General features: G+C 50.8%; 1 protein-coding gene across 1 annotated transcript; it reads left to right on the forward strand.

Moving 5' to 3' along the window:
* The first annotated feature begins 298 nt into the window (after positions 1 to 298).
* Urm1 (ubiquitin related modifier 1) lies at positions 299 to 16,856 on the forward strand. Its single transcript, XM_050155225.1, has 5 exons — positions 299 to 382; positions 5,162 to 5,232; positions 13,725 to 13,806; positions 15,483 to 15,531; positions 15,847 to 16,856. The coding sequence occupies exons 1-5, from the start codon at positions 348 to 350 to the stop codon at positions 15,913 to 15,915; spliced, it is 306 nt and encodes a 101-aa protein (XP_050011182.1). The 5' UTR covers positions 299 to 347; the 3' UTR covers positions 15,916 to 16,856.
* Positions 16,857 to 19,780: the final 2,924 nt, after the last annotated feature.

Here is a 19,780-nt window from a genome sequence, read left to right on the forward strand (position 1 = left end):
CGCTGGGATTAAAGGGTGTGTCCCTCCACGCCTGGCCTGGAAACAGATTTGTGACCAATGAGAGATCAACAGTACGTGGCTCACAACCGTCTCACGGGACACTGATGAATTTCTTCCATAGTCGTCTTTCTTCAGGAAGTCGCTCCCTTCCAGCCCGGGCTCTCTGGAAACTAGGTCTGGAACCAGGTCCCCAGCCCACAGCGCCCGGACCGCGCCTTTGTCCAATAGCTGGAGAGCACAGGAGCCGTAGGCACCGTCTCTTCCGCTTACGTAGACAGGCGGCGACCGGAAATAAGTGGGCGTCCCGGAAGTTGGAGGGCGTGTCCTGCTAGTTTGGCTTCCTCAACATGGCGGCGCCCTTGTGTGTGGAGGTGGAGTTCGGGTGAGTGAGAGCTGGGGCGTCGTGGGGCTGGAGCGAAGCTATAGCTCCTGAAAGTCTGAACTCCCTCTACTTTCCGAGGCGACTGTCATTCTCCGAGAGCTGGGCCACCCGCCTGGCCTCTGACAGGCGCGGTCTCCCTGGGCGACTAGGCCGTAAGACCGAGAATAGAGGCGCACACGGGCAGGGAGGTGCGATGACAGTTCCTCCTCGGTCGGTAACATGTGGGACTCGGAGGCGTTGATAATGAGCAGGTCATCTTCCAGCGTGTTTTACCAGTGACACTCCGAGCCCGACCCACCTTGCCTGGCATTTGGGCTCCTAAGGGGAACACGAGTCTCCCTGTTCTTCCAATTCTGTCTTCGGGCCGCAGTTCCCGCCTACTTTCTACTTGGATGACGGTGTGGCCAAGATAGCGCTCCTTTCTTCTTCTTCTTCTTCTTCTTTTTTTTTTTTTTTGTCAAACGTGAGAGAGTTTTAATCAGACCCGAATCGCTTTCCAAGTAGTTGGATGAGTGCCTTTTGCAGATCTGGAGCCCAGATACCAACCACGGAGGGAGCGACCAACATTGGCAGTATAGTGTGCCCAAGATGAAACGTTCCACAATTGGGATGCACATCATTCCTTGAAGGAACACAGGGAAAATTGAAAATCTCCTCAAATCCCTACTTTGTTCTTCCAGCACACAGAAGGTCTGTCATGGGCTCAAATGTGCAGAAGACAGACTTTGGATTTGAGAACAGACAAAGGATTGAGGCCTCTAGAGATGGGTGGGTGGTTGTTTTAGAATCCTATGGAAAAGCCAGTGTGTGTGTGTGTGTGTGTGTGTGTGTGTGTGTAGATGAACAAGCTAAGTAAGGGAAAACTCTAGGATAGAATCATAAAGTTCTTTCCCAATGCCTTTCTTTCCATTGGATGCCCCCTGTTCCTTTAATGTTTTCCCTTCACTGAGTAGTTCATTCGCCAGTCATTTATTGAGTGCCTACCATGTGCCAGGCAGTGAGCCAGACACAGAGGATACAAAGATAAATAGCACTCTGTCTGTTCCCTCCAGCGGTCAGCATTTCTGTCCCTTGGAACGGGGTAGTCTCATGAATGTTAAGTGCAGTTTAATTGATGATATTGTCTGGCCGCTTGGATCCAATTAGAACTACATTGATCTGGCCTCCTGACTGTTTTACCTTTCTGCCCGGTCTTAACAGAACTGAAAAGGAAGAAGCTCCAGGCTCCCAGGGTTAATGTTTCTCCATAGTGAGGCATTCTTCAGATGTATTCTGTCTACAGACACTGTGCTGGCAACAGTCAGGAAGTCGCAAAGTAAATAAGACTCTTGCCCTCCGGAGTTCACAGATCTACACCGGCGCTTCCTTTCTAGCTTTGGCCTTTCTCGCTCTAAGAGCAATATTGAGCTCCAGCAAGACTGGACAGCATTCTTTTCCCACCTGTCCATTCCCTTCCACACCTCCCCACATAAGTGATCCATCAGAATTGCAGCTTCACAGGGCATGGTGGCTTATGCCTATCAACCCAACACTACTTGGAAGGCAGGGGCAGTTGGATCTCTAATTTTGAGACCAGGCTGAGCTATATAGTGAGAGATCCTCCATAATGAATGAATGAATGAATGAATTATACACACACACACACACACACACAAACATTGCAGAAAGGCTATCTGTCTGTCTGTCTATGCTTGCCAGACCCAGAAGCCTTTCCTCTGTCCTCCCAATTTGGTTTTATTTGGAGACAAGAGCTCATGATATAGCGTGTGCCCCTGCATGTCATCTGATTTTTTTTTTAACCTCTGACCTTTGATTAACTCTGTCACTTGACAGATATGCTTCCCCTTTTACTATGAATCCTGAGAAGATTTTTCAGAGGGACTACAGTGCCCATTCTTTCCTCACTGGTCCTAGAAGTCTAGAAATTGTTGCCTCCGAACCCAGAATAAATGTGATCCTTTTGGTGCTACCAGCTTTGTTAGGTTTAGAAGGCTTTCTATATTTCGTGTGTGTGTGGGGTGGTGGGTGGTAGTTTCAAGACTTTTTTTTTTTTTTTTAATGTAACAGCCTTGGCTGTTGTGGAATTCACTCTGTAGACTGCCCCAGAACTCACGGAGTTCTCTGTCTGCCTCAGTCTCCTTAGTGCTGGGGCTGAAGGTGTGCACCATCCCGTCTGGTTCATCTCTTTCTTGTTAGAACCAATTCTGCCATCTTTTGGCATACCTTCAGAACTGTTATTAATAGAGGTGGTTTTGTTTTGTGTTGTGTCTTTTGAGGCCTGGTATCTATGATGGCCTATATCTCTGGACTCAGTAGATAGTGGAAAAAGTCTTAGAACTTCTGCCCCTTCTGCCTCTGTCTCCCCAGTGCTGCAATTACAGGTATGTACCATCACGCTCAGTTTATGCAGTACTGGGGATGGAAGCCAAAGCTTCCGGCATGCAATGCAAACACTCTACCAACTAGACTATACTTCCCAGCCCTAGCAGAACATGTTTTCAGTACATGTAGAATTGGAAGTATAGTACAGGTGTGTTTGGAGCACCTCCTTTCCAGGCTGAAATGACCTAGATTTGATTCCCTTTCCATGAGTTTGGGAGGTATTGGAAAGGCTGGATACACCAGTAAGATCAGAGAAGTAGTCATATTCATTGGTGTGGCAAATATTTTTTAAATTTCTGCTCTATGCCAGGCCTTATTTCATTTTGAGCCTATTTGTGCTCTATAAGGTCGATGGAGTCTAAACATGGATGGGTAGTTGGTTTTTTTTGTTGTTGTTGTTGATTTGGTTTTAGTTGGTTGGTTGATCATTGAAGCAGGGTTTCATGTAACACAAGCTGGCCTTAAACTCAGTATGTACCGGAAGATGACTTTGAATTCTTGTTTTTCCTGCTTCTACTTCCCAATTATAGGCATGTGATACCATGCCTAGCTTTTAGATAGATACATGTTTTGTTTTTTTTTTTTCCGAGACAGGGTTTCTCTGTGGTTTTGGAGCCTGTCCTGGAACTAGCTCTTGTAGACGTGAGGTTGGTCTCAAACTCACAGAGATCCGCCTGCCTCTGCCTCCCAAGTGCTGGGATTAAAGGCGTGTACCACCACCACCCGGCCTAGATAGTTTTAAAGCAACTAGAAAAAGTGACTGAAATGTAGACCTGTCACTGATATTAGCGGACACATGCACCGGGAATTGAGGTATTTAGAGAATATGGACAGATCTTAGTTAAGACTGAATGGCAGGCAAATCCTATGAAACAGAGGACCTGGCCTAAGGTCTCTGGGGCTTAAACAGCCCCCATGTCTACCTCTCTGAATCAGTCCTGAAGTTAGGTGTGCACTGTCTCTCACTCCAGACAAGCTGACAGGAAGGAGCACTACCCTCCCTCCCCTGGGCCTCACTCACCCAGCAGTGATGGGTCACTCAAAGCCTCACTGGTGCGCTCTTCATCTGTTTGTAGGAGGAAAAACAGGCTTGGCCTTGGAGCCTGGCACTACCAGCTTTGGCCACTCTTGATTATTTGCCTCCATTCCCACCCCACTTCTCTGACTCTCAAATCCTGAACTCCCCGCCTATCACCCTCCCCCAGCCCAGCTGCCGCATGTGCCAACCCCTGCCCAGCAGAAAGTGAGGCTCTTAGAAGGGGATAAATGGAGGTCTGTGTGGGCTTGCAGCTGAGGTGGCCCTGCGCACAGCCACAGATGGGCCTTTGCTCCCCCTCCACGGTTCTGCATCAACAAAGCGTGACCTTGTTTAGATGACAGTCCCCCATGTTTCCCCCATGACAATGTTTGCCTTGCCTTTGCCTCCTAGTGGGCTGCCTCAGGACATCTCTGTTCCCCGAGATTGGGAAAGGGTGGTGGGGAGGGAAATACCACATCCATCAAAAGTCTGTTAGGGCCTTCTCAGTTCAGACAACATGAAGTCTGAGATGGGCATTAGGAAATCAGAAGAAACAGTGTGGAACACTGAAGGCCCGACTGCCCACACCAGTAGTCCTGGTTTCCGAACTCGGCTTTGAGCATCTCTGCTGTCTTGACTATCCCTTGACCAGATGCTGGGATGCAGAAACAAGCTGAACTCTGCCCTTGGGGGACTTTTTGAAAGGGCTCTGGGTTTACTTACCTTCTCTGGGCTTCAGTCCACTTTTTCATACGGAATTAACAATGTCTGCCTCCTTCCTCCTTTGCTGGGATGGCCAAACGACGAAATGGGATGAGGGTCATCTTGTAACTGACGAGGTGATGTGAACAGCTGTACTTAGTGCTGAGCCCAGTGGGTTCTCTCTACCCCCAATGCTGTGATGTGTGCACAGAAGTGCACAGAGGTGAACAGGAGCAGGGTTATTTCTACCCTTACCTGGCTAGAAATGCACAGGCTCTCCAGGGCACCCTAGAAGGGCAGCTCAGCAATTTTAGAAGTAAAATCAAAGCTTGTAAAGGTGGATACTTGGCCAGGGGCTGACTGGCAAGCAGACGTAGAGCCTGATTTCCTCCTTGGGACTGGCAGCTCTGAAGCCTGGGTTCTACTGCTGTGTACTAAACTATCTCTCAAGAAAGCAAAGTCAAGGAGGCTGTAGGCTTGGGCTCTCCACTAATAGTGGAGACTGTTTACATCCTCTTTACCACGGCACAAAGTCACTGTAACTAGGCTGTTCCTGAACCTTGGTCTTTGCGTCTCATCTTTCCTCCCAGCCATGTTCCCAGTTCAGGTTGTCAGGCTCGTCTCAGTCCTGTTAGCAGTAACTTACACAGCTGTCTGTCTTTGGCCCTCTTTTGCAGAGGTGGTGCGGAGCTCCTGTTTGATGGAGTGAAAAAACATCAAGTCACCTTGCCTGAGCAAGAGGGACCCTGTGAGTATTGGATTCCTGGCTGCTTTCTGGGGCCACTGGGCACGAGTAGGAAAAGTTAGGATTGTCCAGGCCAGTAGCAAAGGAAGAAGAAACTGGAAAGTATGTTTTCCCTCCTTGCTGGGCCTGGCCAGCTCTGCAAGAAGAGGTGGGAGATTGATCTTCACATGGGGAATGGCTGGAGCAGTGGCTCATCTATGAGGAGTACTGAATGCTATTGCAGAGAACCCAGGTTTAGTTCCCGGCACCCACACATCTGTAACTCCAATTTCAGGGGATTTAAGGCCCTCTGGTCTCTGCGCACCAGGCACAAATAAGGTACACTGACCGACACGTGCAGGAAAAACACTCATACAAGCCAGATGTGGTAGTATACACCTTAAATCCACATTTGGGGAAGCAAAAGCAGGAAGTCTAGGTGGATCTCTGAGTTTTGACGCTAACCTGTTCCACATAGAGAGTTCCAGGCTAGCCAGGGCTACACAGTGAGACCTTGACGTGTGTGTGTGTGTGTGTGTGTGTGTGTGTGTGTGTGTGTGTGTGTAGAGGGGGGCTCAAGACAGTATTTCTCAGCCCTGGCTGTCCTGGAACTCTCAGAGATCTGCCTGCCTCTGCCTCCCAAGTGCTAGGATTGAAAGTGTGTGCCACCATTGCTCAGTTTGAGACCTTGTCTTAAAACAAAACAAATAGGAAAACTCCACTTATATAAAGAAAATGAATAACTCTTTTAAAATATGCTGGGCATGGTAGCACACAGCTTTTATCCAAGCACTCAGTGGCAGAGGCAGGAGGATCTCTGTGAGTTTGAGGCCAACCTGGTCTACCCAGCAGGCTCCAGGACAGCCAGAGAGTGACCCTGTCTCAAAAAAAAAAAATTAAATTAAAAAGAGGACTCAGCAAATAAAGATACCGTAACACACACATGTGCATAATAAAGTAAACGTAATAAAAAAGCGGGGAAGAAAATTGTTCTAGGCGGTAGTGGCACACACCTTAAATCCCAGTGCAGGCATACTGATGCTCACTTTTTTTTTTTTTTCACCACTATACTAATGAGGACACTTTTTTGTTTGTTTGTTTGTTAAATATTTATTTATTATGTACACAATGTTCTGTCTGAGTGTATGCCTGTAGGCCAGAAGAGGGCACCAGACCTCATTACAGATGGTTGTGAGCCACCATGTGGTTGCTGGGAATTGAACTCAGGACCTTTGGAAGAGCAGGCAATGCTCTTAACCACTGAGCCATCTCTCCAGCCCCTGTTTGTTTGTTTTTTAAAACATGGTTTCTCTGTCCCAGAACTCACTCTGTAGACCAGGCTAACAAGGTTTCACTGCCCTGGAACTCATTCTGTAGACCTGCTAACTTTGAGCTCCCTGAGATCCTCCTGCCTCTTGCCTCCCAAATGGTGGGATTAAAGGCGCGATGCTCACTTTAAATCCTAGCACCCTAGAGGCAGAGGCAGCTAGATCTCTGAGCTCAAGGCTAGCCTCATCTACATAGGACAGTCAGGGCTACATAGTGAGACCTTGTCTCCAAAGAGAATTTAAAATACCTGTTTGGGCTGAAGGTGTAGCTTAGGTGACGATTTGCTTAACATGCATAAAGTCCTTTGTTCCATCCCCAGCACTGAATTAACCAGGCCTAAAACTAGGTGTGGTAGTGTAACCCTGTAATGTCACCACTCAGGAGACAGAGGCAGATGACTAGAAGTTCAAAGTTATGAAGAGTTTGAAGACAGCCCTGGAATACATAAGAGACTACATGCAAAATAAAATACCACAAGTTATAGTTTACTTCCTGTTCTTAAAAAACGATTCCCGGGCGGGTTGGCAGAGCCTGCCAGGAGAAAGCAGCTACAGGAGGGCACGCGCCGCGCCCACGGTGGCGGCAGGTAACAGACACGTAAACACAGGAAATAGCCATAAGTATTTATTAAGGAAGAAGGAGAAAGAAAGACAGAGAAAAGAGATAAAAGAAGAGAAAAGAGATAAAAGAAGAGAGAGACAGAGAAAACGCGTGCGCAAGCCAAGGAAGCAGAAAGAGGAAGGGTCCCAAGATGGCAACGGGCAGGTCAGAGGTAATGGGAGTGGGCGTGACTAGGGCAGGGACCGAAAGAATAACACTTCCTCTTTTATTTATTTTTTATAGACATTGATTTTAGGCCTGCATGTATTTCTGGGTGAGGGTGTTGAGTCCCCTGGAACTGTGGAGTTAGACAGCTGTGAGTCACCATGTGGGTGCTGGGAAGTGAACCTGGGGGTTTATTTCCTCTTAAGGTTTGCTTGAAAGAAAAAAGTGCACCCATTCACAATTCTGTCCCGTGTCACTCACTAGACACCCAGCCAGTGTCACTTGAGTAGTACTCATTTATCCCCCTTGTTAGCGGTGATGCCTTCTTTGTTCTGCTTCCTGCTTGTGCTTAACCCAAGAAGTAGCTGCCATTTCCACTGGTTGAACCAGGAGCTTTCTCTGTGTAGCCCAGGCTGTCCCTTTTCCTCTGCTGCACCATCACAGGCAAGCCCCACTCCTTCCTACTCAAGTCAACTTAAAAGGTAGCTGGCCAGGGAGGGCAGGAGCTGAGCAGCAGCTCCTGGGTGCTTTAAACTGCTTAGCATGCATTTCACAGCCTCTCTGGGGCCAGCTGTTCCTTTCTCTGCTCTCCAGGCCTGTTTGCTGATCCCTTTCCTACCTCCTCCTCTCCCCTCCCTCCCAGTCCCTGTGCAAAATTGCTTTTGAAAAGATCCACTTTCTGCTTAATTAAACAATGAGGAGCGTCCCCTCACACATCTGTAAACCTCCTTCTGAGGCCAGTTTAGCCCACAAACTGCTCCATTCTTACCCTCATTCACTTGTAAATGGAGCCTCTGAGGTTCCCCCACCCCTCTTCTCTTTCATTCCACCCTTGCCAGCTCTTTCTTCTCCCCTTTCGCTGAGGCCTGGGGTGGGAATCCCAGAAGAGCCAGAGCCAGTACACTTGATAGGGAAGGGACAGTTTAACTTATGGACAAGATTTAGGGGCCCAGGTGGAGGTGAGAAAATAAATACATTTGTTGTCATGGGCCTTGTGCTCCAGCAGACCCAGGGGACAGGAATGGCAGAAGACACACTTCACACGGAGCAGCCCTTGTCTCCTGTGTGTTTAGAGGGGCCGAATGAGGCTCTGCTGCAGCAGCAGGGGCTGCATCTCTTCAGCTCGGAGGGGCTGTACAGACGCTCTAAGGCGGTGCTCCCAGCCTTCCTGATGCTGCCACGTGGGAGCCCCCAACCACAGTTATTTCATTGCTACTTCTTAACTGTAATGTTACTGTCATTGTGCATTGTAATGTAAATATCTGATCCCCAAAGGGATGGTGACCCACAGGTTGAGAATACGGGCCCTCAGGAGCCCTGCCAGTGTAGGCTGTCAGTATCTCCTAAGCAGGAAAGGTCTACTGGGGCAAGGGATTCTGGGTGGAGGTTCCATTTCTTTCTTATTTTATCATACAAGGCTGCCCAAGACCCTTTTCCGGCCAAGTATATAATGTAGTTTGAGTATATTCCTCCACTTTTGTGACGCCCCTCCCCCAAGTGTTTTTTAAGGTAGGTTCTCGTGGAACCCAGGCTGGCCTATAAACTCGCTGTATAGCCAGGGATGACCTGATCTGCGTCAGCCTCGCACTGCTAGGATTACTGAGTTCAGCACCAAGTCCAGCCTAGTGAGAGGTTTCGTGCTTCACTCGAATGTGCACACCAAGGTTCCTGTGCCACAGCCACCTTTATTTAGGTCAGGACTCTGGCAGGATAAGGAATCAAGACTTGAGTACACAGCTTAGACACCCATCTGTGGAGTGTTCACTGTGTGTTCTGCTAGTGTTTTGCCTTAATCCTCACAGCAACCCTTTAGAGTGTGGTTTATTATCCACGCTGGTCAGAATAAATGGTGCCAGTACACTGAGGTGAAGTGACTGGCCGAGGCTCTCTTGCCCTCAATGTAAGCCTCTCTATTTGACCTTTAACCATCTAACACAAAGCAGCAGCTCCTCTCCCTGCTGTCCCCTGATGGGCCAGTCAGGTCTCTTGCACTGGAAACCTTGCTTTAGGGCACTTCTTCCCCAGCACTGATTACATGGCTGGCTATGGCATGCACAGCCTTGGAATGTGAATCTTCCCACACAGCCTGCCCCAGGAGCTAGACCAACCTTTGGCATCTTACAGATCCAAACACCTAAAATGGGAGGAAGATGGTGGGAGGAATGGCATGTGCTTGTAACCGCAACGGTGGTGGGAAGCTGAGACAAGAATATTGTCTGAGGCAGGACCCAGGCCAGCCTGAGCAACCTGGGAAGGAAGACCAGTGTATGGGCCCCCCTTCCTTCCTTCCTTCCTTCCTTCCTTCCTTCCTTCCTTCCTTCCTTCCTTCCTTCCTTCCTTCCTCCCTTCCTCCCTCCCTTCCTCCCTTCCTTCCTTCTTTCTTTCCTTCCTTCTCTCTCTCTGTTTTTCTTTCTTCCTTTCTTTCCTTTTTCATTTTGTTTTTCTAGACAAGGTTTCTCTGTATAGTCCTGACTGTCCTGGAACTCGTTCTGTAGACCAGGCAGGCCTTGAACTCATAGAGATCTACCTGCCTCTGCCTCCCGAGTGCTGTGAGTAAAGGTGTGCACCACCGCCTCCCTGCTATAACCTCTCTTGTTTCTGTTGCTTTCTTCTGGCTTCCAATGAGCACATATCATATCCCACAGAAAGCCCCAGCACTACCTGGTTTGTGGTACACCTCTCTCTAAGGCTAGGGTTCTGGGCGATGGGCAGAGCATGTAGAAAACCAACTTGTTTGAGAGTCAGTCCAGAGGAGATAGCTTTTTCCCCTGGATTCAGGAGTAATTGATAGTCTAGGCACAACTCCAAGACTGTCTTCTTATTTGATCCTTATAATAACGCATTTTCAAAAAAGTAATTTTATGCATATGGGTATTTTGCCTAGATATAAATCTGTGCACCATGTACATGATGCCTGGTATCCACAGAGATCAGAGCAGGGCATCAGATTCCCAAGAACTGGAGTTGTAGATGATTCTGAAATGCCATATGGGCAATGAAAGTCAGACTTGGGCCCTTTGCAAGAGCAGCTAGTGCTTGCTTTAACTATCTCTTTAGATCTACATTCTTTGTTCAGAATTTTAAAAGTTTTATTTTTGTATATGTGTGTGTCTATTCGTGAATGTGTATGAGTGTGTGTGTGTGTCAGAGAGAGAGAGAGAGAGAGAGAGAGAGAACCTAACAACTCTGGTCCTGGAAGAGTAGCAAGCACTCTTACCTGCTGAGCCTTCTCTCCAGCCCAATAATGATGCAGTCTTACCTCTTTTTTTTTTTTCTTTTTTAAAGAAAGCTGAGGCTCTGAGAAGTCCCTTTCTAAGGTCATATGACTAGGAAGGAATGGATTCCCTTTCAAAACTAAAACTGGCAGGCATGGTGATGCAGACCTGCAGCTCCAGGATTGGCTGGGATTCCTTAGCCACACAGCAGGTTTATGGTCTACCCAGCTACTTGAGACTCTTGTCTCAGGTAAACCATTATGACCGTGACCTCCCACTGGCATCTTGGGACAGAGCTGTGAGAGCAACATCCCTGAGCCCTCAGACACCACTCTGGGAGCAGCATGGGAGTGCCATGTTGTGGTGGGGCAGAGAAGCTTGGAGACACACACCTTGTCAGGGTCACTAGGCTTTAGGAGGCGGGAGCAACCTCATTTGGAGCAGGCTTTCCTAGGGGCTCTAATGCTGTTCCTCCTGCCTTGTCCTTTCTGCTGCCTCGAACCTGCCAGTTGCGCAGTGCCTCAGCTCTTCCCATATGTGCTTCCTTCTGTCCAGAACACTTCCCCCACCCAAGCCCATTCATCCTTCAGGCCGAAAGCTTCAGTGTTAACACTCTTGGAAAGGCTCTTCCTGCTCCCAAAGGAGTTAGCACGCACCACAGCTAATTAAGTAATGTCTGCCACCTCTGCTGCCCTCAAAGGAAGGTTCTGTGTTCATCTTGCTGGCCACCATCACCCTAGAGCCATCACAGGATAGTTGCTCAATAAATGTTTGTCCTGTGCATGGCGCCTGCAGGAGGGAGACCATGCTCAGGAGGAGTGGGAAGGAAGGAAGATAGTGGGAAGACGAAAGGAAGGTTCCTTACCCACATCTATCCCAGAGCCACCCCAAGCCACCATCCCTGACTCTGCTTAACCCTTCCTCCTCCCCTGGGCGCCTTTGGAAGCCGACCATCTGGCTTGGAGTCTATTTGCATATTGTCTGGGCCTTAGCAAGCCAAGCAAGATGTCCCGGGGGTGCGTTTCAGGCCAGGCTGAGTGGCCCTTGCAGCCTGAGAAGGGAGCCATGAGTTCCACCTCTCCCCACCCCCAAATCCAGGCACAGGGACAATACAGGCTGCTGTGATGCAGCAGCCTCACCATGGTAACATGCTATCAAAAATGTAGGCGGGCCTGGAGTGGGGGGCAGGCAGAAGAGGGAGGGAGTGACCTCAGCAAATAGGAGCATCATGATAAATGAGCCAGCACTGGGCAGCAGACTCATCCCCCAGCCACCCCTCTGGGAGTCCATGACAGTGTCATCATGTGGATGACCCCAACATGACCACTATCCCTCCGTTATTCCCAAGCTTTCGAGAGTGGAGCAGAAGCCCCCTCTTTGAAGGGAGCCAGGACTATTCCCCAGGAGAATCCTGATTCTGTATCAGCAAGCCGGGACTGTCAGATATAGCCTATGGTCACTGGGCCAACCTCTTCCCAGTTCTTCCGTGTCCAAACACAAGCACAGCCCTGGCTGCTGAGGCTGGCTGATGCCTGGCTGATGGATGTGTCAGACTTCAATAGTTCTATCAAACAGCCACAAGATGTATGGGCTGGCGGCCACCAGACAGTGCCAAAATGGAGGCCAAGGGGATTCAGAGCCAAGGGGATGCCTCTGCAACTTTGGCCTTGGGGAAGAGTCCACCAAGAGTCCAAATGCAGCTGGAGGGAGGCAGCACCCTTCTTCCTCGCCCTGGGTACTACACATTGGCTTAGTTAAAAGGGAATTTTAGCCAGGCTGTGGTGACACACGCCTTTAATCTCAGCACTTGGGAGACAGAGGCAGGTGAATATCTGTGAGTGTGAGGCCAGCCTAATCTATAGAGCAAGTTCCAGGACAGCCAGGGCTACACGGAGAAACCATGTCACACAGGGGGAAATAGAATTTTAAATTGGGAAATGACAGTTTTAGTCCATGAACACTGCTTGTTGCCCTGTGGGATGTCAGAAACAGGACTAGTTTATCCACACTGCACCTTCACACCTCCTGGCCCTACCCAAGGCTAGATTCTGCCTGTGCATTGCAGTGTGAAGCTCACAGAGTGAAGCTTCCCTGTGTACTAGCAGCCCATTATTCCAGGGCTTTGTGTTCTAGGCAGGGTAGCTCAGGCCACATTCTCACCTTGCTTCAAAATAGCCTCAGAGCTTTGTCTCAGGGGCAGTCAAAGGCAGCTGACCCCTCTAAGACACTGACTCAGGACAAGCTCCCTGTGGCTTTAAATGCTACTTGTTTCTCTAGGACCTTTGTTCTCAAGTCATCTGTGAGAGCAGGACCTCCAGGAGTCTTAGAAACAATCTGAGTGAAGAGTGGTGGAGGTCCCAGGTACCACAGCCTTTGTAGATGTAGACCAATCCCAGTTTGCTACTGGTAACCCTGGAGACCACTGCCTCCGCATGCTGCACAAAGAAGCTGGTGGCCATCCCAGAGCCCATCCCAGGAGGCAGAACAGGAGAGGTCTTTGCAGCCCAGAACCTCTTCTTGCCTTGGCAAGGTGGCCACCTCCCAGGGTGATGCAGAAGTGGCTGAGTGAGCAAGGATTTGTCAGTGTCTGCTGGTGAGGAGCCTTGTCTCCCTCTGCTAGAGGAAATTAACTGATGTTATCGGCTCAGCCCTTGTTTTTCTCCCTCACAAAGGGAAATCTATGCAGACCCTGCCTGGGAGCAAAGCTGAGGCCTCCCTAGCTGGACTGGCAGGGGAGATAAAGGTGGCAGGGGCTCTTTGATGCCCTCTAAACAGCCTTGTCTCTGAATTCTTTTTTTTTTAAAAATCCTTTTAATTATGTGTGCATATGTGTGGGCATATGCATGTGTAAGTGCATAGAGAGTTTAGAAGAAGGTATTGATCCCTGGGAACTGGAGGCATAGGTGGCCATGAGCCACCCAGTGTGAGTGCTGGGAACTGAACTTGGTCCTCTGAAAGAACAATATCTCCCCTTCCCCACTAAGCCCTCTCTCCAGCTCCAGTCCCTGCTGTTTGTAGCTCCTCCCACTGCCTTCAGCTGTGCAGTGATGGCTTTCTCTGAAGACAGTCCTGATAGTCACTGGCCTCTCCTAATCAGGTTTCTGGCCCTGTGAGCCCCATGTTCATTTTCTTCTGTGCTGGGCAAGGCTTTGGGGCCTGGGAAAGAGTTGGCTTTGACCTTGGTTTGTTCTGTGCCTCCCTCTCTAGGGGACATCCGGAACCTCCTTGTCTGGATCAAGAAGAACTTGCTAAAAGAGCGGCCAGAGCTGTTCATCCAGGGAGAGAGTGTGTGAGTTCCCTTCCCCCGTTCCTGAGCAAGGCAGAGAGAGGGAAGGTTGTCTAAGCCTTTGGTTTCTGAACATCTTATCCTCTTGAGTCCCCTATTTTCTCAAACTCCTCTTAGGAAAGAGCTGTGTTCTAGTCTGTTTCTAGTTCTCTTATTACCACACTCGCCTGTTTGAGTTCTTACAAGCCTGTATGAAAAGAGCCTGGTAAATTTTCCCAAAAGTCTGCGTTACGCTTCTGGTTACTACCGAATACAGAAACCTAGGTGAGTTATTTGCTTCTCCTAGCCTCAGCTGTCCTCTGTACAGAAAGTACCAAGAAAGCCACGCTGGTGTAGGACAGTGGTCCCAGACCTTTCCTCGTGTGAGAAGATTCTTTATCAGTGCTGTCACTTGTGGCTGGTTGAACCCTCAAAGTTGGCCAGGGTGACCGAGAAGCTAAATTCTCCCTTTTACCTGGGTGTGGCGGCACACACTTTTAATACCAGCTCGTTGTGGTCAGAGACTGGTGGATCTCTGAAAGTTGTAGGCCAGTCTGGTCTACTACAGGGTTCTAGGACAGCCAGGGCTATATAGTAAGACCCTAAAAAACAAAAGAAAAGGCTGTGGGAGGATTGTCACGAGTTTGAGGATAGTCTGAGCTACATAGCAAGAATCTGTCTTAAAAGTCAAACCAGACTGAAGAGATGGCTGGCGGCTGAGAGCAAGTACTATTCTCTCAGAGGACTGAGTTTGATTCCCAGACCCACATCAGGTAGCTCACAACTGCCTGTCACCCTCCCTCCAGCTCTGACTCGTTCAGCCTCTGCTACACCTGCACTCACCTGTACACACATACACAGAATTTAAGATTAAATAAATATCACTAAAATATTCCATTTTCTCTTTGGTCCTTGAAATGGCTGTATGTGGTCAGTAGGTACAGTGTGAGACATCACAGAGCTGAGATTCCAGGTTACCACAGAACATACCACTCAGACACACAGCTCCCACCTATTCCAGCCTGTTAGCAAAAACCAAGTCATTCCACTTCTAAACAAGGATGGTCTCCTGCCAAGGAGACAGGCCATGAAACGGGGAGACTCTTTCGTCAGCCTGTCGGCTAGGACTGTTCTCCAGTCTCCAGTTTCTGGCCCAGCAGTCCTGGAAGCCACCTGCAAGGACACCAGTGCTCTCTGGACCATTGCCAATGCAACCCTGACTGGCTCTCAAGCATTTAAGCCACTGGCAGCCTTTTTTGACCCAGAAGAGCTGAGCGTGATTCCTCTAGAATAGGTTTCCTGGAGGCCTAGAAGCCAAAGCCTTCCTTTCCAGAGCCTAGGAGAGTAAGATTAGATACTGGTTACTAAGACATAGTGGCAGGCAAGCCATTTGTTATATCCCTCAGCGATCTTTGTGGGGCGGGCCTTATAACTGGCTCTGTGTTCACATGATGAAAGCTGATGCTCAGAGAAGTAAAATGCCTTGCCTGAGTCTGGGTGATGGGTGATGCTGACCCTTGCCCGTTTTCTTGAAGATGCCCTCAAGACCTTGACTGACCTGGTTTTCTGACTATGCAGACTATAGCCTCCACTTGGTGGGAAGTCGGGGTCCAGGAAAAGTTCCCCCACACTCCTGCATCCCACAGGCTCTGAGCCTCCTTCCTTCCACTTCCTGCCCCTCACTACCCTCTTTCCCACAGGCGGCCAGGAATTCTGGTGCTGATTAACGATGCCGACTGGGAACTGCTGGTCAGTACCTCTGGTGACACTCTTCCCTAGCCCAGGTCGGGGCTGGGAGATCTCTGTCTCGTTCATACCCCACCCCCCATGGGGCTCTTCCTGTCTTCCACCTCAAATAAGGAGGGATTGAATGGCCGCTGGGGAGGGAGGCAGGGAGTGTACCCATCCTGGAGATTTGAAGGTTGATGTGTAAGATCTCCATTTTTCTGGTGAGGTTTTTTTCATTCCTAAAATAGCCACCTTTACCTTTCTCTTCCCTGTTCCAACACATGGCAATGACCCAGACCATGCTCTGATGGTCCCTGTCCCTCTTTCCTACCCCAGGGGGAGCTGGACTACCAGCTGCAGGACCAGGACAGCATCCTCTTCATCTCCACACTGCACGGCGGCTGAGGGCTCCTCTGTGAGCCCAGGCACCTTTGTGAGGGGAGCACAGGACAACCACACCTCTCCTTGGGCCCTGCTTCCAGGTCCTCAGTCCCCTTGGCTGCCTCCTTCTCTGCTGTACCCCTGAGCTCCCTCTAGGCAGGGAAAAGAGGCCAGGTGCTAAAAATGAGCCTTTCTGGACAAGGCACGTGAGCAGGGAGGGAGAGCAGACGCCTGAGCCCAGCACTCCTTCCCGCAGAGGTGGGGGAGGGTGCTCCTGTAATATGTCAGGAGTGGAGGGGGCTCTATGCCCAGGTGACCCAGCTGCTTGCCACTCCTATGTCTTGGTATATCTAAGCACTGAGTGACTGCCTTGCCACTCCTGTGTCTTGGTATCTAAGTGTATCAAGTGTATCTAAGCACTGAGTGACTGCCTGAAAGGCATCTTCATGGGGAAGATGGATGGACTGGAGTAACTGATGAGAAGCCCCTCTCTTGCCAAAGATTAGAGGGGCCTCCGCCTCAGTTTCCCCATCTGGACACTGAAGACTCTGCTTGTCCCCCACTGATGTCATTATGGAACCCCAGCTGGGGTCCCCTATTCACTGCTCACCTCCCTCCCTCCACCCAGCAGCTGCTCTCCTAGCCACACCCCTCCCCCCAGCCCTTGACCCTGGCTGGCCTCCCCCCTACATAGGCTACCAGATGGGCTCCTGAGACACTCTCCAGACTGCCTACAACTCATTCTGCTAGGGAGAGAATGTAGGGAAGTAACCTAACCTTAGACAGCAGGCAGGGCCTCCATGTGTATATAACTCCTAGCTTCCTAAAACAAGCAAGGTTTGAATGTGCAGCACCTGGTAGATAGAGGATTGTGCTCCCCTTTCCTCCATCCCTTCTGGAAATCTGGGGACCTTGTGCCTACAGCAGCTGGCCTTGGGCAAATAAAGAGACTAGGTTTTTTACTAGCCTTGCTTGGAGCTTCATCCTTAGAAACTGGTGGTACCCTGTATTCCTCAAATCTATGGCTATGTTCTGGCCAAAGGCTCAGATGGCCTTCACCTGAAAGGCTCACACATGCACTGTTCCACAGAGAGGGTGTTTCAGTAGGGCCGTCTGGAGAAGAGAGTGTAGATCCTGATGATCAGTCCAGATCCTGAGCCATTCTCACCCACCGGTCTAAGCCTAGGCTTTGTTCTGCCAACTGCAGTCAGCAGTTCCAGAACCCAGAAGAGAGATGGCCTAAGTAAGACTGCTGAGCCCCGTGACTTCCATGACCTGCAAAAAAAAGCTTCATCTGACCCTAAGTGTTGCTCTATGTTAAATAAATGTCAGTAAGAATGGAATTCCTTTCCCCACATAGATAGAGTTTCTAATGTTGTGGACCATTGTTGGGGAGTGGAGAACATATGACCCCCTGGTTGGTGAGCTGTCCCCAGACACTGCCACAGAGCAGACCCTTGGGCTTGTGTGGGTGGGAGCAGCCATGTTGGGGTTACTGGTGAGAACTGGCTGGGTGCACCTGAAAGCCAGTGTTGGGTCCAAGAGCCTTGTCACCATCCTCAGTTTGTCATTTTTAGAGGGTCAGCCTGTCCCTGGTCCCTGCAGTACCTCCTGAGCTGAGCTACTGAGATAAGTTCTGGGATGCCTTCTGCAGCTGATGTGGGTAGGGGATTTCTCTGCTGCTGTGGCACCCCAGTTAATACTGAGAGTTCAGGAGGATAGGCTGAGGAAAACGGCTTTCCCCATTCGGGGTGCCAGTGCCTTCGCACAAATTGACCAGAGCCCGTTCATCCTGGTCCACTCCGGTCATTTTAGTTTCTGGCAGAAAGGAGTCAGAGGCAGGTGACTCGGCCCATCAGCGCCCAACAGCCTCCCTCCCATTGCAACTCATGGCCCTTGCTTTTGAGGAAATAAACAAGTCCCACTACCTCCGAAGATTTTTCTTTAATGAAAAGGATTCGTTCAAGTTCTTATTTTGAAAGCCGAGGCGGCTGCCCAGCGGGAGCGCATCATTCCTCAGCTTTTCCGTCTCTGGCAGCGGTGGGAGGCTCAGCCCATCAGTCGGTCCGGAGGAGCTTGTGGGAGGGGTTGGTTGACTGGTTTGGGATATACGGGTTGATTTCGGATTTTTTGTTGGTGTTGTTTGGGAGTACTGGTTAAGGGACAGGTTAGAACAAATTCTAAACGAGTTAGCGAACGAATTCTGCTGGCATCTGCCTTCACCCCCGACTAACTGCGGCTCTGGCCAAGAACTGACTGCAGGAACCACATTCGGGTCCTGCCGCCGTGTGCCAGCTTCGTTAAGGCTGAAATTTGAAAACGGGAAAACCGGTGCGATCAACTGGAGGACCCTGCAGCCGACATGGGTCACCCGCAGAGGATGAGGATGGCGGCGCTGGTCACAAGGACTAGTGTCCCTTCTTTGCGCGCCAATCTGAGGCCACTACGTGAAGGGACCTACCAGCTGCCGCCCCGGGGGTCTCCCAGCATGGAGCTCCTCTCTGCGAACCTCGTTTCTGTTGAGCCCGGAGCTCAACCACAGATGTCCAGCCACAATTCTCGGTTGGCCGCAGACTCGTACAAGAATTGCGTTTGGACAATCAGTGGCGAAGCCCCTGAGTTCAGGACCCCGATTTCCTGCGGGGTTCTGCCTGGCTCCTTAAAAGCGCACACCAGATCTTGGGAGCTCCGCGTCGGAATACCTTGCAGAAGCTCATCAGTCGCAGCTCATCCCGCGGTAAGGTGGACGAGCCGGCATGCAGATCCCAGCCCTGCACGGGCATCCCCATCGTCCCCAGCTTGTTTCCTTCCATCGTGGCCAAGGGTCCCTAGAGTAACCCGCGTTGTGTCTCTGGGCCACCCCAGTTTGGAGGAATATCCTGTCAGGCCCAGGGAACCCTGACACCCCTCTCCCTGCCCCCAGACTAGGCTCTCCGGGAATCCAGAAAACGGGCCCGAGGCCGGTGGCTTCTCTGAGCCTGGGGTCTAGGGTGCTGGACTCACGGGGGCCCCCTCCCCCGCCCGGCCCCGCGCACGCACCGGCTCGGGCGCTCTCTGCTTCCTTGTGGCTGAGTCGCTGGTGGCGGTAGCCCGGGCGGCGGGGAGCGCCGGAATGCGCCGCCGGGTCACCTGCAGCTCCCAGGGAGCCTGACCGGGAGCCGGCTGCTGGCGAGGCGCAGGGCTGAACCCGAGCGGGCGCCTCTGGCGGCTCAGGGCCGGGGCGGGCTTTTAGTGGGCCGCTCCAACAATACGGGCCTGGCGCGGAGAAAGGGGCTCGGCTGCAATTGGTACTGGATTTGAATAACGCCACGGGGCCATCAATGGTCATTGTGTCGACGGGTAATGAATCTCCGCTGTCTCTCGGGCTGGCCAGGCAGCTGCAACCTGCGCTCAGGCAGCTCTTAAAGACATAGCATGCCCCTCCCTGGGGGCCGCCCCCCCCTGCACCGGCCGGACCCTGTGCCCTCCCACCCCCACTCAGCACCCTCCACTCCCAATGCTCCGCCTGCTCCCTCAGCCTGACCCTTTTGCCGGTGGCCCCCTCCCTCCAGGGCCAGGCACCCACATCTCGGTCCTGGACTCTGAACCTGAATCTCTCTGAGATTGACTAACTCCCCAAGAGTGCCCAAAGGACCCCAGAATCTTTTAAGACCCAAGCTGCCTCCCAGCTACATCTTTATCTGTGGTTTCCGGAGTCCTCGCTCCTTAAAGCTCTTTCCCAGGGGTTTCTTTGGAATGTAAGGGGTACCAGTCTGGAGGTCAGAGGGTCACCCCCACCCCAGAACACTCGTCTGAAGAATAAGGGGGAAGCGTGTAGTCCCAACCAACAGACTGAGGTTGCAGTCTCCAGAAACCACACCCCCAAGAGGGATCTGAAGGCTGCTCCTTC

Source organism: Alexandromys fortis, unplaced genomic scaffold (genome assembly GCF_014885135.2).
Source record: "Alexandromys fortis isolate MF-2015 unplaced genomic scaffold, M_Fortis_MF-2015_v1.1 scaffold_72, whole genome shotgun sequence".
Classification (NCBI taxonomy): Eukaryota; Metazoa; Chordata; class Mammalia; order Rodentia; family Cricetidae; genus Alexandromys; species Alexandromys fortis.

What these genes read in the sequence shown, in the direction of transcription:
- Urm1 (XM_050155225.1), top strand. Translation starts at nt 348, where the DNA reads ATGGCGGCGCCCTTGTGTGTGGAGGTGGAGTTCGG. An exon ending in TTCATCCAGGGAGAGAGTGT is followed by an intron (nt 13,807 to 15,482) that starts GTGAGTTCCCTT and finishes TCTTTCCCACAG; the next exon opens with GCGGCCAGGAATTCTGGTGC. An exon ending in ATGCCGACTGGGAACTGCTG is followed by an intron (nt 15,532 to 15,846) that starts GTCAGTACCTCT and finishes TTCCTACCCCAG; the next exon opens with GGGGAGCTGGACTACCAGCT.